The sequence below is a fragment of the Rhinolophus sinicus genome, linkage group LG07 (assembly GCF_036562045.2).
Source record: "Rhinolophus sinicus isolate RSC01 linkage group LG07, ASM3656204v1, whole genome shotgun sequence".
In the NCBI taxonomy this organism is placed as follows: Eukaryota; Metazoa; Chordata; class Mammalia; order Chiroptera; family Rhinolophidae; genus Rhinolophus; species Rhinolophus sinicus.
Window position 1 is genome coordinate 12,778,716 of NC_133757.1, and position 26,760 is coordinate 12,805,475.

Genomic DNA, 26,760 nt, shown 5'->3' on the forward strand with positions numbered 1-26,760 from the left:
ATTCAAAGTCCAGCAATGTAAGCATTTTTAAGCGGCTATAATGTCAGAAAACCCAGCAGGTCGTTAAATCTATGGAAAGGGCCAGAGCTCATGCCATCTCCCAAAGCCATGAAGAAGCTGACAGTGAGAGGAACACAAGCATCACTAAGACCATGAGGCCAAAACGGATGGTAGGACAAACTGTAATAGAACTGAGCTCAATGATGTAAATAATAGGACACCAGAAGCCAACTAGTGACACTTAGCCATCAGAATCCAATCTAAGTACAGGTCAATTACTGAAACAAGCAGCAAGGTTGGAGTGTCAGTCAAGGGGACTGACCCATTGAGAATTATAGGGATGCTTAACAGAACACAGCATCCCTAGACGCAGCCAACAAAGATACTACCTAATTGATGTCATCAGAAGTCAAGGATGGATGATCAGGAGTCTGATGGTAGATGCTACAAGAAAAAGTCACAATTTATTGCTCGATTTCTAGACATGAGCCGTTTTTGAAATCCAGCATTGCTTTATTTAAAATTCTGGGGCCCAGGAGGAAGGACCATGCAATACCACACCAAGTGTACATGGTAATAGTTCCCTTAGTTGTTCCTCAAAGGCACCCATCGTCATTTCATTTAGTAACTCTAGTCTAGGGGAAAAGGCAACACAAACATTCCACGTGCTACTGGACACAAGGTCTGAGTTGACAGTGACACCTGTCGATATGAAGTATCACCGTGGCCTCTCTTTTTAGTAGGGATAGATGGCAATGAGGAAATTAATGGCATCCTGGCCAAGGTCCTGTTCAAACTGAGTCAGTGTGTCTGCAGGTCCATGCAGTGGTCATGCCCTGGACGTGTAACTGAAATAGACATCTTTGGCAAATGGAACAACCCCACATTGGGTACTTGGCTATCACACTGGAAAAGTTCAAGTGAAATCCTCTACCCCTGGATGACACAGAAAATTTTAAAATAATGTCACATCCCAGAGGGAGTGAGTGGCAGGAATTAGTATTACCCTAAAGAATCCAAAGAGTGCCAGGATAACAAACCCCATTAAATCTCCATTTCTACCACGAGTCTGGTCCCTGCAAACTAAACAGGGCCTGAGGATGGCAATAACCTTCTACCTAGTAGTAGCCCATTGCAGGCACCAAGATGTGTATCTTTGTTAGAGCAGCTCAACATGGCCATTTGGGGCAAATGTGTCCTTTGCTTACCAGAAAAGAGAATCAAAAACAGTTTGCATTCATATAAAAGAGAAAATAGAATCCATTCACAATTTTACCTCAGGATTGTATTAACTTTTCTTCCTCTTGTTACAACATAGAACTTATTTGGTCCAACTGGACACTGTGCAGAGAATTACAATGTTTCAATTAGAATGACATCATTCTAATCGTGCCCGATAAGCAAGAATGGCTAATATAATGGGAGCCTTGTTAAGACCTATAGGTTTCAAAGAGTGGAAGATAAAACCTACAAAGATTCAGAGACTTTCCACATTAGTAAAATACTTAGGAATCCAGTAGTCAACAGCATTCTGAGACGGTTCACCTGCATTGAAAGACCAATTATTACATTTTGCATCTCCCATCACAAAAAAGCAAGCAAACCATCTGGCAGGTCTCTTTGGGTTCTAGAGACAGCATATTTCACTCCTGAGAATACTGTACCAGCCTATGTACTGGAAGACATCAAAAGCTATCAACTGTGAGTGCATACCAGGGCAAGAAACAGCTCCACTACAGGTCCAGGCTCCACTGCAAGCAGCCCTGCAGTCAGGGCCATGTGAGACAGTAGACAGTACAGTTATCGGTGGTATCACTGCTGGAAAAAGTAGCATGTGGGTTGTACAGAAAGCCCCAGTAAAAGAGTCCCAAAGTAGACCCCACACACATGTCAAAGGTCATGCCACCTGCAGTGGAAAATTTTACACCTCTATTCCTGTCATTCTGTGCTCTGGCAGAGATGCAGTGTCTGACATGGGTTGTCAAGTGACAGTGTTCAGATATTGATATCATGAGCTGGCTCTGTCACCAATAATCATAAGAACGTAAAATGAGTGTGGTTCCCAAGATCAAGCATGAGCAAGACCACAGTGCACAAGCAATATGCACGAGCGGGCAACCCTGCCACCTACCACTGCTGCACCAGGACCCATTCCTCCTCTTACAACTATGGCCATATAGGCAATCCTCTATGCCCAGATAATAAGAGGAAGGAAATGCAAATATGTCAGCTTGATATGTGGGCATAAGTCAAAAACAGGCATCACTTAACAAGAAAGCCTCACTCAGGAGTGGCCTTGAAGGACAGTGGGAAAGGAAAAAGCCTCCCAACTGGGCAGGCCTTGGCAGTGGGCCTCAGCCACATTGTGTGGAAAGAGGAATGGCCCAATGTGACAGTAAAGAGGCAAGTACAGTAACCCAGACAACGAGGTATGTATTGATCAGAGGCTCACATACCTAGGGGTGAGGGTCTGAGTCATGGCACCAGGTGAGACATACAGGCCAGAAGAGGTTCTAGCTGAGGATAAGGGATATCTACAAAGAATAATGGAGGAGGGACACGATGAACATCGCTTGCCAGCCCCAAGGCCAGCTGCAAAAGGCAGAGCAATAACCTAGGTTTTCCCCAGGAAGAAAGGCCACTGGAAACCTAGAGGAGCTTTCAACAAATGTATTTGAAGAAGTAGACTGAGTGACTCAAAGAATGATCTGTGCTGAACATGGAAATGTGCTGCCTGAATACACCGTTAGGGAAGGACTTGCCCCTGCTGCTGGGATTGCCATCACCGGACTCAGTCAGCTACCAGCCCCTGCACAGATTGCTTTAGCTGCAGAGAACTTCCTCCCCCAAGGTCCCAGGCTCCTGGGAGGGACCCTCCCACAGGCACTGATCAAGGCCTATTTCATCCGAATGAGGGACGACTGTGATGGGGCCCTTAGGTTGGCTTGACTTCTCCCTCTGCCCAACCCGTCTTCTTCCCCTTCCCTTTGACCTAGTAAGTACCCTAAACACTAAACTCGGTCTCAGGATTTGCTTTCCAGAGAACCCAAACTGTGACACGGTTGTTTGTTGCCACAGTATAACCTAACCTGTACTGACTGATACAATAAATGCCAATTTTCCTCTGTAGTTTCTTAAAATAGCTGGCAAATTGTTTTCACCTACAAAATTGTTTAGGAAGAACAGAATTTAATTTGAAAGCTTATGAAAAGCTAGCTGAGGTAAGCCATTTTTGCATCTATATACATAATATTTCATGTTTGCAGATATTGGCCCACCTGCCAGGAATTTTTAACAGAATGGGATGAGAAAAAGATAGTAGAAGTGGTTACAAATAAGCTTTGCACTCAACCCATCCAACTTTTTCAACAACTACCAAACAGAATGCTGGGCTAGATAAATTCTGTTGCTGAGTTTTCACATTCTTGATCAGGATTCTCTATACAACATAGACTGCTTCTCCTGAAAGATGTAGACGTTATCAAATGCCTTAAAGCTCAATATTAAATTAATATAATTTGTTTACAGGTAGTCTGTTCCCATTCTTACATTATAAAAATCTCTTACATTATTAATCTGTCTGACTGCAATCTATAATTATATTTTTTGCCAAGAAGAAAATATACTTCCAGAGCATGCAAGTAATTATTACTTCACAAAGAGTTCACGGCTAGACAGATTAAAGCAAAATCTACACAGTTATTGACGTCATGAAAACAGACAGAAATACCATTCCATAACAACAGAAAAGCCACACAAGAATAAAGAACAAAGTAAAATATACATTCTGGAACACAGATTTTTTTTTAAATTCTCTGCTATGAGGTACTAAATATTAATTTACAAACTATACACTCAATGCAAAAATTAGAGTTACTACTCTTTCAAACCCAAATGTCAGATTTCAGAATATTGCGTTGTCATACTATTTCCCTATTAGGGACCACATAAGTACATTTAAGAACTTATGCTGAAATGTAGAGACTGGTTTCTCAATTATGCATAAATAGTACAGGTAAAAAAATATACATTCATTAGCAAATTTTTCTACAAATACTCATATTTTTCATGGAAATATACATCGGTAATGCTTTAAGAACACATTTAAAAAATTCTTTTAATATTCCACTTGAAGTGCCAGTTCATAAGTCAGTCTTAATTGCATACTTGAAACACACTAAAAAGATCACAAAGGTTGTGTATACAAGACTTAAAACTAGATAGAGAGAAAACTCCTATTAACCATTTGAATACCTTTGTAATAAAAACCATTTTCTGGATGTTGCCGAAAACTTTTTCCACCCGCCCTTTAAATGATGGTACTTCACTGGGATTCCCACCCCCCACTAAGTCAAAACTTCTCTTAATATTCTAAAAGCTGCACACTTGTCCTATTTATTGCATTTACTCATATACCCACACCTTCTCTCAGATTGTGTTCCCTGGCATTCATTCAATAAATATTTATTTAGTTTCTTATATTCTGCCAGGCAAAGTGGGCATCATTATTTAACCCTCAATCTTAATTGAAATGGTTTTATAATGTTTTAACATACAAAGCAATTTCCTATTGGCTTCAGTAAATAGTCTCTACGTAATATATTTATACATCCCCTGATAATGAATCATACTTGAATTCCTAGAATAAATCCTACTTGGTCATGGTTTATTATATTTTTAAAACACTGTCTCAAAATTCACTTCAATTTGAAGGTACATTTCAATTCATGAAACTCTCTCACTTGTGAATGTTGAAATCCTCAGTCAAACCACCTAGTGACACTTCAGAGACGTGAAAAACAAACAACCTGATTCCTTTTTTCCCATTGACCCTAGAAAATTAACGTTTATGACAATGTTCACTTTCCACAACCAAATAGTTTTAAAGTGTAAGTATGTCTAATACCTGAAATCCACTCAGTGAGATATATTTTTCCATTGTATCTTTACCCTCATTATGTACTAAAAGGTTATCTTTACCAGAAAGATCATTTTAATCTTCAATCAGGTGCAATAACAATGCCACCAACAATAACAAAAAAATTAAAGTTTTCAGATTTAAAATCTGACTACAAGCTAGATTTTCAAACTGGAACATTAAGTAACATATCATCATATATGTTACAGTCAAAACAGTCATATTCACCAGTGGTGTCTCTATTATTAGTTGCACTCAAGTCACCTTTTAAAATGTAGATGTGCACAGTGCCTAATCTAGGAAAATCAAATTACATAGGTCTGTTTTCTTATTCCCTACAGCCTTCAAAGGAGATATGCCTCTATATCTAGTATGTATAATAGAATGCAAACTGTGAACGCAAGTTATATCCCCAAAGATTAATGATATTTGCTGTATAAAATTTTCTATGGCACTAAGATTGAAACAGTACAATTTACAGCAATGAAAAATTAATATTAGCACAAATATTCCTACTTTTTCAAACATGATATAACACAGAGCAATCAGCTTATGTGTTCAGGTACTTCCCAGTTACATATGCCATAAAAATTCTAGTGTATTGTACTAAAGAGAAAAATTAGCAACATGACTTTTTTTTTCCAAAACAGATCTATTTTATGGTCATATCATTATACAATGATTGTATTTTATTTCCACAAAATATACTGCACAAGGAGAACAATTATTTTGGAAGGCATTTCCTAAAATGTAAAAAATACTTTTCCTAGGAAAATATTCTAACACTTGATGCTACAAACCAGGGAGGATAAATACTGATTTAGGGAGAAGGGGGAAGCGTATTGGGAACGACACATTATTAATCAAATGAGATAAAATAAAAAACATTTACTCTATGTTGAATTGTATGGTTGTATTATGTTTTTGTTGTTAGTGGCTGCACATGGCAAAAAAATCCTGTTAAAATATAAAACTGTTTAAAACATGTGATTCTTCCTCCAATCTGAACAATTTGCTTGAAAAACTTAACTGATATTTGCTTCTATCTTTCCATAACATTAAGAAACATCACTAAACATAATGTGTCTCACAATCTGTTGCCAGAATAAACATACAAAGGACCCAACCAAATAGCACGATGTAGTCAAGCGGAAAGACAACCACAAGTTTTAGGAATTACAAAAGTTAGATCTACCATTTAATACCTGCATGGCTTGGGCAAGTTCGTTTCACTCTCTTCTGCTTAACATTCTGGAAATAAGTTTGTTAACACCTTGTTACACAGTTACTAGACAGGTTACAGATTTTGTGTATATAAAGCCCTTAGCTCTTAGCATAATACCTAGTACCCAGCTCTCAGAAGACACTTAATAAAGAACAGAATAAAGATAATTTGATCTCTCTCTCACTCTCTCTTTTTATGGGAAAATAACACCTCTAATGTTTTTTCACCTTAGGTTTTTGATACATAAAACCTAAAACATGATAATCATGAACAATATGGAAGAAGTAAAAATAAATTACCAATATGTGAGCTATAAAATATCTCAACATTAAATTTCTTCATTAAAGTACAGAAATTGGGTGGAAGCTCCTGGAAAAAATCTTTACAATAGTTCAAAATCTCACTTTGTAGATTTTTAACAATAACAACAAAATTCTACACTCTTCTTAGGATTATTTTCTTATAAGAAAAACAAACAAAACTTTCATCTACCTCCAGAGAACTAAGCTTACTGTCTCATCACCATAGGCAAAATAATATACTGACAGTCCGAGCCAGGCAATAAAACTTTATAATAAGCAGAGACAATCCCATTTTCATCATAAATCATCACTTCCAATTATTATTTCAAAAAGTAAATATTTAATAATTTAGGATCTAAAAACCCTAAGGACAGTGGATGGATTCTTTTTAATTATTATTCACAGATAGACACTCATAGCTTAGAGTTAAAAAGCATGTTTTACTTTATTACTAGGAATTTTCTTCCAAACAAACTTATAATAGTATAAAGATCAAAGTGTTTATTAAGGGTCATAATTTTCTTTATATGCTGCCACTTGAAATAATTTTTCAAAGTAGATTATGTGTCTTTATGACATTTAATAGCAAAGGTATACTTCTTATATCTATTAAAGGTGTTATTCTTCGGTCCCTTTTATTTTTATCAAAATGTTTCTTAATAACTTAAAAAATATGTTACTGTACAATAACAATAAAATGTGCTCTAAAGTACTGCTAAATATAATAAATATCAGCTATGTTTTATCTGTAATATGATACAGAGAAGAAATGTTTTCACTATGTCTAATGCATAAATTTAGTATTTCAATATATTCATGTAATATTGAGAAATTGATAGGACTATAGATAGCATAATTAAAATTGAGTGAATTATATTAATGTACTGTATTCCTGGTTCTCTGGAAAAGATTATTTAGTTACTTCCATTCCTAGTTCTGGGTTTCCATTTTGTCCCCAAAACTTATTTCATTAACTCTACTTTCTCTACATTCATTTCTCTAGTTCTACAGGCTTCCTATACCAAGTAAGTATAGCTGGTAAGTTTAATTTAAATGCATCTAATCTCCACTAAATCTAAAATGCTTAAAGACTTGCATTACTACTATTTGTAATTTAGATAATTTGACAGTGCTCTGTTTTCCACCCATTATTAAAAATAATGGTAATAGTCAAACAAAATAGGCTGATGTAGTGCTCACGTGGATATGATATATAAAACCCTTCAAAAAGCACATTCAAACCCAGATTTGTCAATTCCTCTGTCTCTACCAGCTCACCCCAATTCATCTGTTCTCCTGGCCATGTTCTACCACTATGCTGAATTTAGAGGGAATTCCATTCATAATCTGTCACTGAACTTATCTCCCTAAAATGATATGTACACATGCTGTCAAGTAATGTATTTGAGAAACTCTACATGAAAAATTTCTGATATTTCCTACTTTGTATAATCCTAACAGATACATACCTATGTCATATGCCAGGAAATCGGCAGAAAAACATTTTGCACCGTTACTCAAGGAAGTGTCATTATGGGTATTTCCTCCAAAAATAAGCATAGCTCCATTGATAAGAACAGCTGAATGAAGGTATCTGGCAAACCCACTTTCTTTCAAAATAGTCCTACAGGATAAAATTTAAAAATGTATTACAAAGGATAAAAAGACCTCCCTGATTTTATATATATTATATAAAGGATCTAATTTGCATATAGTATTTTCCTTGGAATTGTGAAATAACATGCTTAATTTTATTTAAACATAAATGTCCTCTAAACTTCAGTATTTTAAAAAATATATATGGCCTCTAAACTTCGTATATTTTTAAAAATCCAGATTCATAGTACCCTAAAATGCTTTGAGGAAACACAATATTACACATAATTATTAATGATTTTATAATAGTTTATATATCGAATGTTGGTTTTGAATTATAAAAGTAGGAAACAATTCTTCTTAAGAGAGGACTGATATTATCAGTTTTAAATAACAAAGTAAATAAAAGTTAAATATAATAAATTTATTCAGAACTACATAATTCCGTTAAAACTACATAAAACTACATAATTCATATGGATCCCATAATACACTTTTTAACTTTTAAAGTATAATATAACATACACAAAAGTGCACTTACCATAACTCTAACATTCAATGTATTTTTCTCAAGGTAAACACAACTACATAACCAGCACTCAGATTTAAAAATGTATGTATTACTACTATTCTGATTCTAATAGCAAATATTTGTATTGCTAGCTTTGTACTTTACAAAATGGAATCATATAATGTATATTCATTTATACATTCTCTTGCTAAAGATTTTGAAATATACCCATATGTTGTATATAACTGAAAATCACAAAGCATTTTTGAGAAACATTAAAAATAAAATGAATGTTCTTTTAATTAAAATGTAACTCTGAGAGACATACTACCAATATATTTTCACAATTATATTTCACCTGAATGAACTGATATATAATAAAGGTGTACGACAGATTGAATCAATGCTTCATAAACACTCTAAATAAATCAGTACAAAGAATCAGTATGTAAACACAGTTAATGTGTATGGTATAGTTTGTAAGGTATATAATAGTGTCTCATAAGCCATGGATTATAATACCAGTTAACGCTAAAACAATATGGAGCAACTTTCAGAAAGGCAATATAAGGAGTTCCACAAACACTCTCCCCAGGGAAGGAATTATAATTGGTAAAAATTATAGAAAACAACTATTTGGGTCTAAAAATTCTCACTAAAAGCAACAACAAATAAATATTAACTCAAGAATATCAACTAAATTTCAGTAAGAACAGCAATAGTCCATCATATCTAACCCATTACCTGCTCCAGTCCTTCCCTTCACACCCCCCAAAACACACACCCAGTTCAGCAAGACAGAAGTTCACCCCAAGTCGGCATGTAAAGCCAAAGAATATAGACCCCTTCACCCGTCAGCTCCTAGTCCAAGCCACTGACATCTAACCAGGAGCAGTAGATGACCAGGACGACTCATGCCCCCTGCTCTGGGTGGCAGAATCTCTATTCAGGGAGACAGCATGAGGTCCGAGTGCTCATCCTCTACTAGCCACCACTCAGAGGATGGAAGCTATACACCGGGCCTACCAGGTTAAGAACACAAGGGCCAAAAGGTCTTCACCCCACCTCACTCATAGGGCAGAGGTTCCTTGCCAAAAGAGGCAAGTTGAAGAGCCAAGGCTATCATCCCCATCCAGTGCCCTGCACATAATACGGCAGTGGTGTCACTCCAAGAGGAACAGGCTACCGACCCCACCTACAATTCCAAAATTCTGGCACAGAGGTTTTCCCCCACAGAGAGAGGCAGGCTGAGAAAAGAAGAGTTCCAAAACTCTTAGAAGAAAACGGATGAGATTGAACAGAGGGAGGGAAACATCAAGCCTTACGGGAACTCTCAAAAACAATGGAGGTTTTTGTGGTAAGCAATTAGGAGATCCACCAGAACAATAAGCTAAAACATAGCAAACTAAAAGTTACCAGAGAGAACCTGCGGAAAAGACAGCTAATAAAAGCCCAACAGGGGTCAGAGACTCCATGACTGGCCGCAAAGACTACCCGAGAAGGGCTGAAAATGAATTCAAACAAACTGTGGAGCAATTTATGCCTCAGAGCATTGTTGAAAACAATAGAGCAACCCATCGGCACTTAGTGAAGAAGGTCTGGTGGGTATGATATAAACAGAGGCACACAGCTGAACAGAGAGGTTAGAGGAAAACGCCAAGGAGTCCTGCCAAGGTTACTGTCATCCCAGGGTGACTGTGGGCTACCTCAGGTAGCACCCTCTGAGGAGCAATGTGAGAAACATTTAGAGGAGGAAAGAGACTTCAATATGAGTTCAGCCAGTCACTAAACAAATAAACTTACAACAGGCTCAGAGAGGGAGGAAAAATCAGAACCCAGAGTTGCTACAACATATTATCTAAAATGTCCAGTTTTCAGAGGAAATTATGACATGCAACGAAATAGGAAAGTGTGACCCATACACAGGAATAAATTGAGTCAACAGAACGGCCTTTGAGAGGGCCCGGATGTAAGAGAAGTGCAAAAGACTTCAAAGCAGCTATTAGCAATATGTTCAAAGAGTTATAGAAAATATCCTCTGACAAGATGCTAAAGGAAGTTGTTCAGTCTTCAGTCAGCTACTCTCATCCAGAGTGCTAACAAAGTATGAATACATATTTCTTTTTTTTGAATACATATTTCTTGTCCCTTTTTTCCTAATTGATTTGAAAAACAACTGTTAAAACAATATATAATTGCATTGTTGGGCTTATAACATATAGAAGTGGAATATAGTTGACAATAACAGCACAAAGGGATGGATGAAAGCAAAACCGTGTTCAAGTAAGGAAATGATGCCAAATAGTAACTCAAAACAACAGGAGCAAATGAAGAAAAAAAGCTCACAAAAATATTCAATAACAAGGTTGACATAACAAATATATATTTGCTCTACTCTCAATCTCTTTAAAAAATACTTAAAATTCGAGGGCAGCCAGATGGCTCAGTTGGTTAGAGCACAAGCTCTCAACAAGATTACCGATTCAATTTCCACATAGGATGGTAGAATGCACTCCCTGCAACTAAAGATTGGAAACGGGGACTGGACTTGGAGCTGAGCTGCGCCCTCCACAACTAGATTGAAGGACAACGACTTAGAGCTGATGGGCCCTGGAGAAACACACTGTTCCCCAATATTCCCCAATAAAATTTTTAAAAACTTAAAATTATATCAACTAATAAGTATAAAACTATATTGTTGAGGTTGCAACATATATGGATGTCATATATATATAGATATAGATATAGATATAGATATAGATATAGATATAGATATAGATAAAATTATAAAACCACAGGAAAAGAGCGAAGATGAAATAAAGTTGTATTATTGTAATGTTTCTATATTTCACAGGAATCAAGTTAGTATAAATCCAAAGTATATTCTAACATATACAGAGGGTGCCAAAAATGTATGCACATTTTAAGAAAGAAAACTATTAAACTTGTAATAATATATAAATAACAAAAGATGAATACAAGTCACATTTGACTTCTGCAATTACAAGAGGTGCTCAAAGTGGTTGCCATCATCGTCAGACACTTCTGATTACAGTGAACTACTGCTTAAGCAACACTGACCTAAGTGTCCACTTGTATACATTTTTTGGCACCCCCGGTATATATGTATCATATGATAATTCCTAGAGCAAAGATTAAGAAAGTAACTAAAATAATTGCATCTCTTAATTATAGAAATTAAAATGTTACACTAGAAAATATTTTACTTAATGCAAAAAAGCAATAAAAAAAGAATAGAGTAACAAAAATACGAGAATGAAGAAATAATAAAGATTAGAACAGAAAATAATAATAGACTAGAAAACCAACAGAGAAAGACAATAAATCCAAAAATCATTTTTTTAAAACAATAAAAAAATTGACCAACACTTAGCTATACTAAACAAGAAAAAAAAGAAAACTCATATTAAAATAAAAAATGAAAGAAGAATCATAACTGTCAATCTTACAGAAATATAAGCGACTATAATGCAATACTAAACTGTAAGCCTTATGAAATTTACAAACAACAGTATAAAATGAACAAAGTCATAGAAAGATACAAACTACCAAAACTGACACAGGAAGAAATTGAAAATGTGAATAGACCTGTAACAAATAAAGAGATTTAGTTAGAAATTTTAAAACTATCCTCAAACAAAAGTGACAGCTATATGGCTTCACTGGTGATTTCTACCAGACATTTAAAGATGAATATGAATTCTTCACAAACTCTTCAAAATAGAACAGGATGGGAAACTATTCAACTCATTCTATGAGGACATTATAACTGATATCTAAACCAGACAAAGATATCACAAGAATAGAAAACTATGTACTAATATCTTTGATGACTATAGACATAAAAATCCTCAACAAAATACTAGAAAATCAAAACCAGCAATATATAAAAAGGATTATAAAACATGGTCAAGTAGGATTTATCCCAGGATTGCATGGCTGGTTTAGTATCTGAAAAATCAATAAATAAAATACACCACATTAATAAAATAAAGGAGAAAACCAAATTATCATCTCAATAGATATAGAAAAAGATTTTGACAAAAATCTTTCATGATTAAAAATAAAACAACAACAAAATAGGGACATATAGGAACTTCTTCAACCTGAGAAGGGCTCAATTGTGCCCCACTCCAAAAGTTGCATCAATGTCCAAATCCCCAAAATCTGTGAATGTTACCTTGTTTGGAAAAACCGTCTTTGCAAATGTAATTAAATTAAGTATCTTGAGATGAGGAGCTCATCCTGGATTATGCAGCAGACCTAAGTCCAATGACAAGTGTCCACGTGAGAGACACACAGAGAAGAGGAGCAGGTAATGTAACTGTGGGGGAGATGCTGGAGTGATTCAGCCACAACTCCAGGAATACTGACAGCCACCAAAGGCTGGAAGAGGCAAAGAAAGGAATTTCCCCTAGCACCTCTGCAGGGTGCATGGCCATCCTTACAATTTCAGTTTGGATTTCTGGCCCCAGCTCTGTGAGATAATACATTTCCATTGTTTTAAGCTACACAGTTTGCAGTAATTGGTGTACAGCAGCCAAAGAAAACTAATGCAAAGGACATCTAGACACACACACACACACAAACACGCACACAGCTAACATCATACTCGATGGGGAGAGACTAAATGTTTTCCCCCTAAGATCAGGAACAAGACAAGATGTCTGCTTTTGCCACTTCTATTAACATTATACTAAAAATTATAAACAGGAAAGTAGGCAAGAAAACTAAATAAAAGTCATCCAGATTGGAAGGAAGAAGTAAAAGTCTTGCTATTTTCAGATGACATGATCTTCTATAAAGAAATTCTAATAAATCCACATACAAAAAACCACTAAAACTAATAATGAGTTTAGCAAGTTTGGAGGTAAAAGAATAATATATAAATATGAACTGTGCTTGTAAATACCAATAATGAAAGATCTTAAGATAAAAATAATAAAACAATTCAGTTTACAACAGTATCAAAAAGAATAAAATATTTAGGAATATTTTAACAAAACAAGTATAAAATTAATACTGTGAAAACTATCCAGGAAAGAAATTTAAAACAGCCTAAATAAATGAAAGGATGCCCCATTTTGATAGATTACACAATATATTGAAAAAATGCCCATATTCTCCATACTGATTTAGAGATTCAACTCACTCCTTATAAAAATCCCAGCTGGATTTTTTTTTTAGTTGAAAAACTCATCTTAAAATTCATGTGAAAATTCAAAAGACCAGAATAGCCAATGCAAACAATTAGAAATTCAAAGGAAAGAATATTCTTTTTAGCCAACAGTACTGAAACAACTGGATATCTGCATATAAATGAAAAAAATTGAATCCCTTCCTCACAATATATACAACAATTAACTCAAAATGGATAAAAAGCCTAAATTTAAAGAGCTACAAGCATAAAACAATGGAACAGAATAGAGAGAAAAAAATAGATCCAAAAAATGTAGTCAACTGATCTTTTGACCAAAGAACAAAAACAATTCAACAGAGAAAGGATAGTCTTCTCAATAAATGATGCTGGAACAACTGGACATCTACATGCAAAAAAAAAAAGAAGAATTTAGAGAGACCTTACATATTTTATAAAAATTAACTCAAAATGGATCATAGATATAAATGTAAAATGCAAAACTATAAAACTCCTAGAAGATAATGTAGAAGGAAATCTGCATGTGCTTGAGTTTGGTGATGATGTTTTAGATATAGCATCAAAAGCGCAATTCATGAAAGAAAAAACTTGGTAAGTTGGATTCCATTAAAATTAAAAACTTGTGCTCTGTGAAAGACACTGTTCAGAGATCAAAACAATAATCCAAGTACTTGGAGAAAATATTTGCAACAAATATCTGATAAAAGACTAGTATATCCAAAATATACAAAAAACTCTTAAAACTCAACAATTAAAAAAAAAAAAACGCTGATAAAAAATTGGCAAAAGGTTTTAACAGACACATTTCCAAAGACATACAGATGGCAAAATAATTATATGAAAAGATGCTCAAGATCATGTCATTAGAAAATTACATATTAAAACAACTATGACATACCACTATACACCTATCAGAATGGCTAAAATTCAAAACACTGACACCAAATGCTAGCCCAGAAACAGACCTACACAAATATAGTCAAATGATCTTTGACAAAAGCCCATATATTGTATATTTCATTTACATGAAATATCGTGAACAAGCAAATCCATTGAGACAGAAAGCAGATTCACCATGTCCAGGAGATGGACAAAGAGAGTATAGGAAGGTATGGAATCTCTTTTGGAGGTAATAGAAATATTCTGGAATTAGTGATGACTACATAATATTATGACTATACTAAAAATCAGTGACTTGTACACTTAAAAAAGATTAAAATAAAGAATTTTATGTTATATGAATTTTATATCAAAAAAAATTTTTTTCAAAAAAAACAAAACATAGAAACAGTCACAGGAGAAAGATACATTTTGGTAGAATACCAAAAATGCAAAACCTAAATCTAAGCATGAGGAAACATCAGACAAACCCAAATTGGGTACATTCTTCAAAAGAAAGACTGAGATTATTCCAGATTAAAGGACAATAAAAAGACTTAACAACTAAACATGTGCATGATCCTGGATATAATCCTGGATTAGGAAAAGATACCCAAACCTGGCATAAAGCCCTGAGAAGGGCAGTAGAAGAAAGAAAAACTACAGGCCAATTTCACATGTGAACACAAATGCAAAATTCATTAAAAAAACAAATTCAACAATAAAAACATTCTATTTTTTAACAAAAAAATATTAGGACAATTGGAAAAATTAAAAAAGGTCTACAGATTAGATTATAAAATTCTATCCATGTTATTTCCTAAATTTGATACCTGCATTGTGGTTATGTAAGAAAACATCCTTGCTTTTTAGTAAATACATTAATAATATTTAGGCTTAAGGGACATCACGTCAGCAACTCACTTTTAGTTCTGAAAAAAATAGATATTATAGATAGATAGATAGATAGATAGATAGATAGATAGATAGATAGATGTAGATAGTGGTAGATAGTGCTTTCAGATAATTAAAAGGAAAAGGGAACATAACTACAGATGTTATTAATACTAAAGATTCTAAGAGAACATTATGCACAGCTTTATAATAACTTTACTTAAGACATTGATTTCAGGGATAAATTCCTGAAAATATATCTTATGAAAACTTACTCAAGAACAAATAGAACATCTAAATATTTTTATAACCATTATATATACAGAGAGTGCCAAAAAAACTGTATATACATTTTAAGAAAGGAAAACTGTATTAATACTGTAATACTCAATATATACTGATAACAAAAGATGAATACAAGTCATGTTTGATTTATGCAATTACAAGATGTGCTCAAAGAGGTTACCATCAGCGTCCAGACACTTCTGATTATGGCAAACTACTGCTTGAGCAATGCTGACCAAAATGTCCACTTGTATACAGTTTGTTTGGCACTCCCAGTATATTGGATGTAATATATTTTTACACATAAAAAAGTTGTTTTCTAACAACATGACATGAAGGTTATTGCCATAAAATATTCAGGAAAAAGTGGTTCCAATCTCATATATACTGTCCCCGAGTATGAAAAATACTCCCTAACTCATTTTATGAGCCCAATATAACCTTAACACCAAAGAGCTGACATGAATATTCAAGAAAACTACTTGCAAATCTCACATACTAACATCAATGCAAAAATGCTAGTCAAAACATGAGCAAACCAAAAAAACAAGTAATACATTTTAACTAAGTTTGACTTAACCCTAATTAGGTTAATAATAAAATAATTAATGTAATTTTCTACATTATTTAGTACAGAAGTCAGATAATCATCCCCCAAAAATGCCTTTGATAAAATCCCACACCCGTTCATATATAACCCTTAGCAAACCAGCAGAAAGGGAGTTCTTAATAATGGTATCTATAAAACCCAGTGACCATCATTTTTACTGAAGAAAACACTGAAAGCATTTCTTCAAAGCTCAGAAAAAATAACAGATGCCTTAGAAGTTATCACAACTTCTTTTCAACATTAAACAGAGGTTGTTGCTGAAATGATCAGGTAAGAAAAATTAAAAGTTGTCAAGACCCAGAAAGAAAGAAACAAAAAACTGCCATTATTTGCATATAATCTGATCATCTACTGTAAAAAAGTGAAAAATATCTACAGGTAAATTACAAAAATACAGCAAGTTAGATAAAAAGTATTACAAAGGTCAATTGCATTTCCATATAGCAACCAACGAAGAAAAAAATAAATATAAAGAAAACATACTGATTGAACAGAGTCCCTCCAAACTTCATGTCCACCTCAGACCTCGAATGTGACCTTATTTGGAAATAGGGCCTTTGCAGGTGTCATTCACTAAGGTAAAACGTGGCCTTACTAGGTTAGCGTAGGCCATAAATCCAATGACTGGTGTCCTTGTAAGGCTCTGTGAAGTCACCCACAAACAAAGGAAGAAGGCCACCTGAAGACTGAGGCAGAGATGAAGGAATTGATGCAGCTAGAACCAAACAATGCCCAGGATTGCCTGGAGCTACCATATGCTGGAAAAGTCAAGAAAGATGACTAGAGAAAGGAGATGTGGTACATATACACAACGGCATATTACTCAGCCATAAGAAAAGATGAAATACTACCATTGCGACAACACGGATAGAGCTTAAGATTATCATAGTGAAATAAGTCAGACAGAAAAAGTCAAGAACTATAACACTCCACTCTTATGTGGGATATAAAACTGAAGGCAACCAACAAACAAGACAAACAAAAACCCACAGACACACACAACAGTTTAGTGGTTACCAGAGGGTAAGGCGTTTGGAGGGGTTCTAGAAGAGGATAAAGGGGGTCAAATATATGGTGATGGAAAGAGAACTGACTCTGGGTGGTGAACACACGATATTATATATAGTTAATGTATTACAGAAATGTACACTTGAAACCTATAATTTTACTAAGAATTGTCACCCCAATAAGTTTAATAAAAATTAAAAAAAGGAAAAGAAAGGATTCTTCCCTTGAGCCTTTGGAGGGTGCATGGCCCTGCTGGGCCCTGCTGTCACCTTGACTTTAAACATCTAGTCTGCGGAGTTACGAGAAGATAAATTTCTGTTGTTTTAAGCCATCAAATTTGTGGTAATTTGTTATTACAGTCTTAGAAAAAAACAATACAGATTTCATTTAGAAAAGCATATAAATTATCAATTACCTAGGAATACTTTTAACCAAAATTTTAGTATCGCATTCCATTACAAAATGGACTTTTCATTAAATTGTTCTGGGACTCCTAGATGTCCACATTAAAAAAATAACAATAATGGTTTCCTACCCAGTTGGATTAAAAATGAAATGTGAAAGGCAAAACTATAAAACATCTTGAGGGAAATATAGAAAACACTGAGATAGGGAAGTATTATTTAAACAAGACACAAAGCACAACCCATAAAAGAAAAGATTCGTCACTTCTATATTAAAATTAAGTTCTGTTCAGCAGACATCATACAAAAAGCACAATGAAAGTCCACAATACGAGAGAGAAAATGTGTGCAAAATAACAAAGGATTAATATCAAAACAGTACTACTGTGACAAAATGGGCAGAAGACTTGCACAGCACTTCAAGGAAAGAAATGTGGACAAATAATCATGGAAAGATGTTCCATCTCATTGGTAATCAGGAAAATGCAAATTAAAACCAGAAGGGGACACCATTTTCATACCCATCAAATTGGCAAAAATACCTTAAAAATTCAAACTCACTTAATTTTGGAGAGTTTGTAGAGGAATGGGAACTCCCAGTCACCACTGGTGGAAGTGCAAATTAGTAAAATAATATTGGAGTGTAGCTGGGTGCAATTGAGCATGACAACCCCTTTAACCAAGCATTTATTCAGTAAATAGCTTAGAGAAACTTGTATATGAAACAACAGAAGACTAAATAAGAATATTTATACTATAATTGTTAATAATAGCAAAAATTGGTGTATCCAAAATATCCATCAACAGTGGAACAGAAATTTTTAAAAAGCATCTAAATATGTTCCCACAATAGGAGCCTCTCACGCAGGACAATTCTTCCAGCAATCCTACCGTACTTCCCTAACCCATTCGCTCTTCCTCCTTCCTAAACGATCGTTTCATACTTATCTTCTCTTGTCAAACCTCAGTCTTCCAACAAATGTCCCCCATTCTCACTCCCTACTGATCACTTTCTATTTCACTAAAAATACAAAAAGAATCAAAACTTGCACAAACTCTCAGCACATCTACACATTTAGCTGCAACTGTATTCATATAACCTGCCTTCTCTCCTAACCCAGGGAATAAAATGTCTGTGCTCCTAGAGGCTACCCTCTTGATTTGTTCACCAGATCCTCCTTCTGGTTTTCTTTTTTTTTTTTAATTAAATTTATTGGGGTGACAATTGTTAGCAAAATTACACAGATTTCAGGTGTACAATTCTGTATTACATCACCTATAAATCCCATTGTGTGTTCATCACCCAGAGTCAGTTCTCCTTCCATCACCGTATATTTGATCCCCCTTTCCCTCATCTCCCACCCCCCACCCCCCTTACCCTCTAGTGTACATTCCACTAGCAAATTCTTCCCTCTCCTGCATCATTATTTCTTCCGTCACCTTGATCTTTCCTATCAGCCAACAAATAAAATAATTTCTCCAAACTTAAAAAACAAGAAACCTCTCTTGTCCCCACCTTCCTTCCTCCATCACTTTACTTATCTATTTCTCTGCTTCCCTTAAAACTAAACTCCTCCAAAAACTTGCCAGTACTTTTCTCCAATTCCTCTTCTCCCATCCTGACTAGAGTCCACGCCAATCAGAATTTAACTCTGCCTTGCCACTGAAACTTCTCCTATCAAAGTCAGCAAAACACTCCAGTTTGCCAGATCCCAAGACCATTTCTCAGTTCTCATTACTTCGTCTGTCAGCAGCTTCTGACAAACTTTCTCCTGTGGACACACTTTGGCTTCCATGACACCACATTCTCCTGGGTTTCCTGCTAACTCATTTACTGTTTATATTCAGTCTCCTTTTCTGGTTGTTTATCCTTATCTCTCTGACCAGAAAATTAGCGTCCAGGTCCCCAAACTCTTATATCCAGGCCACCTATTTAATATCCACCAGGATGTGGAGTGTGTATCTCAAAGAAAATATATCTAAAACTGAGCATCTAATCTCGTGCCAACACTAAACCTACTCCTTTCAAAAAATGCATCATCTCAGTTCATGCCATCTCCATGCTTTCGAGTCTTCAGGCCAAAAATCGGATTCATCTTTCACTCCTCTCTCTCCCACTCAGTTTCCAATCCCTTTGTCTATCCAATCTCTGTTGGTTCTACCTTGAAAATATATTGAGAACTCAACCAGTTCTCATCACCTGCACGTTGCCTCTGTGGTCCCAGATGGTCCTCTTGATGCTGCTCTTATATCATAATCACAACACAGCAGGCAAAATGATCCTGTAAAAGTCTAAGTCAGAGCATCTCACATCTTTGTTCAAAACCCTACTAACTTCCCTTGTTAGAGTAAAAGTCAAAATCCTCATAATGACTCTATATGATAGGATTCCCAATTACCACTCTAAGGACATTTTCTACCACTTCACACAACCCACTCTAAGACACTCTACTCCAGCAATACTGGCTTCCTTGCTCTTCCAAATGATAAGCATATTATCATCTCAAGGCTTTTGTACTAGCTTTCCCTCTGCCTGGAACACCACCCCTTGGATACTGCCATGGCTTATTCTCTAACCTCTTTCAGGTTTTCATTCAAATGTGTTCTCAGTGATGTCTTTTCTGATCACCCTATTTATTTTTCTTAATTAAAGTATATTGGGGTGACAATTATTAGTAAAGTTACATAGGTTTCAGGTATACAATTCTGTATTACATTATCTATATATCACATTGTGCGTTCACCACTCAGAGGCAGTTCTCCTTCCATCACCATATATTGGATCCCTTTTACTCTCTACCATCCCTTCCCCCCTTACCCTATTTAAATGTAACGACCTAAAGCTCCCCATCCTATATCCATGCTTTCTTTTTCCTTGGTAGCACTTATTACCATTTAAAATACATTTTAAGTATTTCCACTTCTATTGTCTGTCTCTCCTTATTAAAACATATCTCTAATACATAAAGTTGATTTTTTTAAAAAACTCTCTATCGAAAGCATACAAAGTTAGACAATACATGCAAAATTAAAAAATAGACAAGCTAAATAAATGGTTTGCTTGCAAACACATATAGGAGGGTAAAAAAACAGCAATGTAAAGCAAGGGAATAATTAACACAATAAAAAGAATAATGGGGGCGGACGGGTGGCTCAGTTGGTTAGAGTGCGAGCTCTGGGCAACTGGGCTGCCGGTTCGATTCCCGCATGGGCCAGCAAGCTGCGCCCTCCACAACTGGAGTGAGGTCAATGGGCTCAGCTCCTGGGTGGCTGGATGGCTCAGTTGGTCGGAACGCAGGCTCTCGGCCACAAGGTTGCTGGGGGACTCCTTGACTCCCGCAAGGGATGGTGGGCTGTGCCCTCCACAACTACTATTGAAAGGACAACAACTTGACTTGGAAAAGTCCTAGAAGTACACACTGTTCCCCAATAAAGTCCTATTCCCCTTCCCCAATAAAATCTTAAAAAAAAAAAAAAAAAAGAAGAAGAAGAAGAAGAAGAAGAAGCATGGTTACCTCTTTGGGAGGTACTGAAAGGCGGGCCAACAAGGAGGCCCATGAGGGCTTATTGGAGTACTGTAATGTCCGCATTCTTAGCTCAGGTAAATAGGGTATTTATTTCACCATTGTTCTGAAACTATATATGTATGCCTTCATATTGTCTTTTGTCTTGTGCAATATTTCCAAGTTTACAAAAGAGCGCTATGAAAAGAATAAGTACTACACATCTTAAAATTACCTTAAAAGGTAAAGCTATAGAGTTTAGTATTTCTTCAAATGATCACAATACGTGATTTTAGCTAGGCATTCCAAAATTCCAATTTTGTAACACATCATGCTGTTTATAAAGACAATAATAATTTTTGTTTATGTAAATATTTTAATAAAATCACTCTGCTGTACTACTTCATTATGTGTGTATTTCTATTATTCCCCACATATACATGTACCATAAAATTTTAAGTTATCTGTCTCCCTTACTGAGAAAGTCTTAGGATTATTCCCAACATAGTGGTAGATACAAAGTCAACAATTTTTGTTGAAAAGATTTCAGAAACTCATTATGCAGAGAAATAAGCAAGGATGAACTTGAATAGCATGTTCATCAGTAATTACTAAAATGTGCATTAACTAATAACATATTTATAAAATTGTCCTATTTCACTTTCCAAAATCCCTGACACCTAAGTTTTTAGAGAAATCGCAAAAACTCAATAATTTAATAAAATAACTTTGAAATTTTTAATGTGAAAATAACTCTTTGTATCAAACTTAAGAAGCTAGGGGAAAAAAATCATCTCATGTAATCAGCATCATTATGAAAACATGTTCTAAGTATGTGTGATTTCAAATATTTTTTAAAGTACAGAATTAAAATAGTACCACAGAAGCTTTATCATTATACTCACTACTAATCTTTTTAATTTATTTGAGTAGTTGAATTTTTCTCACTTGAAAAAAATGGAAAAAATTATCAAATTTAAAACTACAGCTGTAAATTGTAAATTTACATAAGGAACGTTTAATATGTTCCTTATGTGTTAAATTTATTGTGCTTTTTCACAGGTTAAAAGAATACAACCATAGCGGAAAGGACCTCAACAACAAACAAAAAGAAAAATCTGAGGACTCTACTATCACAGAAAAACCTTGACAATGAAGAACAATGATAGCGTAAGCTTTACAAATTATATATATATATATATATATATACAGATATATACATATATACATGTATATAGATATATATAGATATATATTTAAGCTAAGAAACCAAGATTAAATGGTCATTACAGCAAAGTTAAAGTCTCTTAGCAAAGGATAATACCAATTAATAAAACATTCTGACAATACAAAAGGAATCATTTTTGAGTAATAAGAAATCCTATAAATACAGGATGTTTGCTCTCTCCTATTCTTTAAATGTAAAGAAACCAGACTCAACTAGGCCTGACGTAGTGGGGTAGCAGCAATGGCTCTTGGTGTATCTGAACTTTTATGTCTCAGTCGTTTCCAACACTGGCCAACGACTCCAGTAACTTCCCTGCTGCCCATCCCAATCACTAGTCAGTTCTTCCTAGCCTAAGGCAATCCCTAGCATAGCTTTTAAGACCATAAATTAGTTTTTCCCGGTGCTAAATTTCATATAAATGAAATCATACACTTAATTATTTTTTGTCTCAGTTCTTGTGGTCAACATTATTTTGGTGAGATATCAACTGCACGGATGCCTGCAGACAATTCTTTCACTTCGATTACTGCATAGCGTCCCATTAATTAATTGCATGGTTATATGATTAATTTACTTACTTGAACTAATGACGGATATTTCATTTGTTTCCAATTATTGACTATTACAAATGACACTGTGATGAATGCTCTTCCATATGACTGTAGTACACACATATATGCATTTGTTGGATATATAACTAGAATATTTCATGAGGTACATACATTACAAATGTGTGAGTGAATGTATTGAAATTGAACAGAAACTGTCAGAACTCTGTTCAGAGTGCTTCTACCAGTTTATGCACACTTGGTATTAGCAATCTTGTAAATTTTAGCTATTTAAGTGGACATGTAGTGGTATCTCAATGTTTTAACTCAAACTGCCCTCATGACTAACAAGTTTAAGCACCTTTTAAAATGTATTTTGGCCATTTGGCTATCCTCCTTTGTGAAGTACCTGATCAAGTCTCTTGCCCATTTCAACTGAATAGTTTGACATTTTTGTATTGATTTGTAGTACTTCTCTGTATTTTCCAGAATAGAGTCCTTGGTTGGCTTTGTTGCAAATATCTCCCACACTGCAGCTGGCCTTTTGACTTTATTATTGATATTTTTAGATATATATAGTTCAGTTTATCATTTTTCCTTTATTAATAGTACTATTTAAGTATTAAGTCTTCCTTTACTAATAGATATAAAGGTATTTGCCTCTGTTATGTTCTACAATATTTATTATTTTACCTTCCATATTTAGATCTACAATGGATCTAAAATTGATTTTTGTGTGTGGTGTGAAGTAGGGCCCAAAATTCATTTTTTTTCTATTGTATATCCAATTGGCCCAGGATAATTAATTGAAAACATGGTTCTGCAGTGCCAACTTTGTCATAAACTAAGTGTTCACAAATGCGTAGGTCTGTCTGTGGAATTCCTATTTGCCGCATTGGTCTATTTCTGTATCTTCGCAACAAAACTTAATTACTGTAGCTTCAAAGTCATAAGATCTGGTAGAGAAGTCCTCCAGCTTTGTTCTTCTAACAGTTTGTATTAGCTACGGTTGGTCTTTTGCATTTTCATATAAATTTTAGAAGAGGCATGTCAATTTCTTGCTGCAAATTTGACATTAAATCTATAGATCAACTTAGGCAGAATATACATTTCTACAATATTGAATTTTCTACAATACATTTCTACAATTTTTCAACCAATTATCATAATGTATCCTCCATTTATGTAGATCTTCAATTTCTCACAACAGGCTTTTATAGTTTTCTGGGTAAAGATCCTGTATATATGTCATTGTATTTCCTCCTTAGGTTATTGTTCCTGGTTTACAGAATTACACTTTTTGTTTTTTACATTGACCTTTTTTATCTAACAACTTACTGTCCATAGATCTTTTATATTTTGTTATTTTATGTTACTTTAATAGCCTTATTGCACTAGCTGGAAATTCCAATACAATGTTGAATAGAAATGGTGATGGTGGGCACCCTAATCTCATTCCTAATCTTAAAGGGAAATTTTTCAACAATGTTGCAATACAGTTTTTCTGTTTGTACCTTCTTCTGCCACATGAATAGTTTGTTCCTATTCCTACTTTACCAGAATTTTTACCATGAATATTAAATTTTATTTAAACTTTACTGTGCATCTCTTGAGATTATATAACTTTACTTCTTTATTCTTTTCATGTGCTAGCTATCCTGGTTTTATGAATTTTTAATTAACATTATATCTTTAAAATGAACCCAAATGATGTATTATCCTTTTCATAAATTGTTGGATTCACATCACTGTTCTTGTATCTATGTTAGTGAAAAAGTTAACATTGTAATTTTCCTTACCTGCAATATCTTCTTCATATGTTTATATAAGGTTACTCTAGCACCATAATTTCAAGGTAATTATTTCTGTTCTCTGCAAGTTTATTTCTTAAATATTTACTTTTTAAATGTTTGGGCAAATTCACCAGTAAAGTGATATGGGCCTGGAGAGTTTTTGGTTTTATCTTGTTTTGTATGTTTCCTTATTAAGGTACAGGATTTCAATTGCAGATTCTATTTCTTTGATGTAAGATTATTCCAATTTTCTATCTTTTCATGTGTCAATTCTGGAAAGTTTTATTTTTCTAGAAACTAGATATGACCATCTGATCTTTTAAATTTACAATCATACTGTTGGCTTATCATATGCTCTTATTGTCTTTTACTATCTATAGGATCTATAGTGATGTTTTCATTTTTATACAAGGGTTATTTGAGTATAACCTTTGTTTCTAAATCTGGGTGGGGATTTACTTATTTAGTACTTTTCACAAACAACCAACTTTGTTGACTTTGGGGGGCTATATGAATTATCTCTATCATATGCTTGTTTTCTATTTCATTAATTTGTGCTCTTATGTGATAGTCTCTTGTGTTTTATCTTTATTTATCCTTTCTTTGGAATTAATCTGCTGTTCTTTTTCTGACTTCTTGAGGTTATGTTTAGAACGCTGACTTTGCGGCTTTTTAAAATCTTTTCTTATAAATGCATTTAAAGTTATAAATGTCCCTCTTGACAGCCTCATACATATCTTGATGTATCATCATTCAGTACAAAATATTTTCTCATTTTCAGTATGTTTTTTGACCAATTACTTTTAAGGATTTTATTAATTCCAAACATTTTAGGGTTCTTCTAGTTACTTTTTGTGTTCATTTCACTGTGATTAAATACTTTGTATGATTTCAAACTTTTTAAAATGTTTTCTTAATTTTTCAGTTACAGTTGGCGGACATTATATTAGTATCAGGTGTATATCATAGTGATTAGACATTTACATAACTTATAAAGCAATCTCCCTGATAAGGCTAGTCCCATCTGACGTCATACAGAGTTCTCACAGTATTAGTGACTGTATTCCCTATGCTGTACTTTATATCCCCATGATTGTTTTTATCTCTGGAAATTTTTACATCTTAATCTCCTCCCCTCTTTCGCCCATCCCCACTCCCCTCCCATCTGATAATCATCAATTTATTCTCTGTATCTATGAGTTTGTTTGTTTTGTTTGCTCATTAATTTTGTTTTTTAGATTCCACATAGAACAGAAATCTTTTAAAATTTGTTGAGACTTGCATTAAAAGCCAGCATATGGTAAATTTTGGAAAATGTTCATATATAATTGAAAACGATATATATGTCTGTAGTCATAAGATAATATTCTCTCAAATATCAAAGAACACAAGGTTATTGTGTTGTTCAAATCTTTTATATCTTTAATTTTTTCTTTGGTCTCTTTGTATTATACTATCAGTTTTTACTTTATTTAAAACAGTGGTAAAGTATATATTAGGTTGCTGCAAAAGTAATTGCAGTTTAAAAGGTTAAAAATAATTGCAAAAACCACAATTACTTTTGCACCAATCTAATACTTTCAACTTTTCCAAATAATTTTATACTTTTTGTATCTTTTCTAAACTGTATATAGCTATACAGCTTTTATACCCATCAAAAACTATCAGCTTTTCATTGGAATTATGTAGGCTCTTGTATTTAGTGTAATTAGAATACTTATTGCCTTACATTTAGTGTAATTATGACATATTTGGAGATAAATACACTATCTTACTACTTCCTTTATAGTCATCTCGACTGTACTTCATTGCTTTTCCATTGCTTTCTTGTCTTCTTCTAAATCCATTAAGTAGTATTCTCAATTCCCCTATATTAC

At 34.3% G+C, this 26,760-nt stretch overlaps 1 protein-coding gene across 2 annotated transcripts in view; it reads right to left on the minus strand.

Annotated features, from left to right (window-relative positions):
* ATRNL1 (attractin like 1) overlaps window positions 1–26,760 on the minus strand; it is a 564,648-nt gene that overhangs the window by 465,560 nt on the left and 72,328 nt on the right. For both annotated transcript variants that reach the window (XM_019725236.2, XM_074338995.1), the window contains exon 10: window positions 7,915–8,069. In XM_019725236.2, the coding sequence (XP_019580795.2) occupies window positions 7,915–8,069 (155 nt within the window). The remainder of the gene's footprint in view (window positions 1–7,914; window positions 8,070–26,760) is intronic.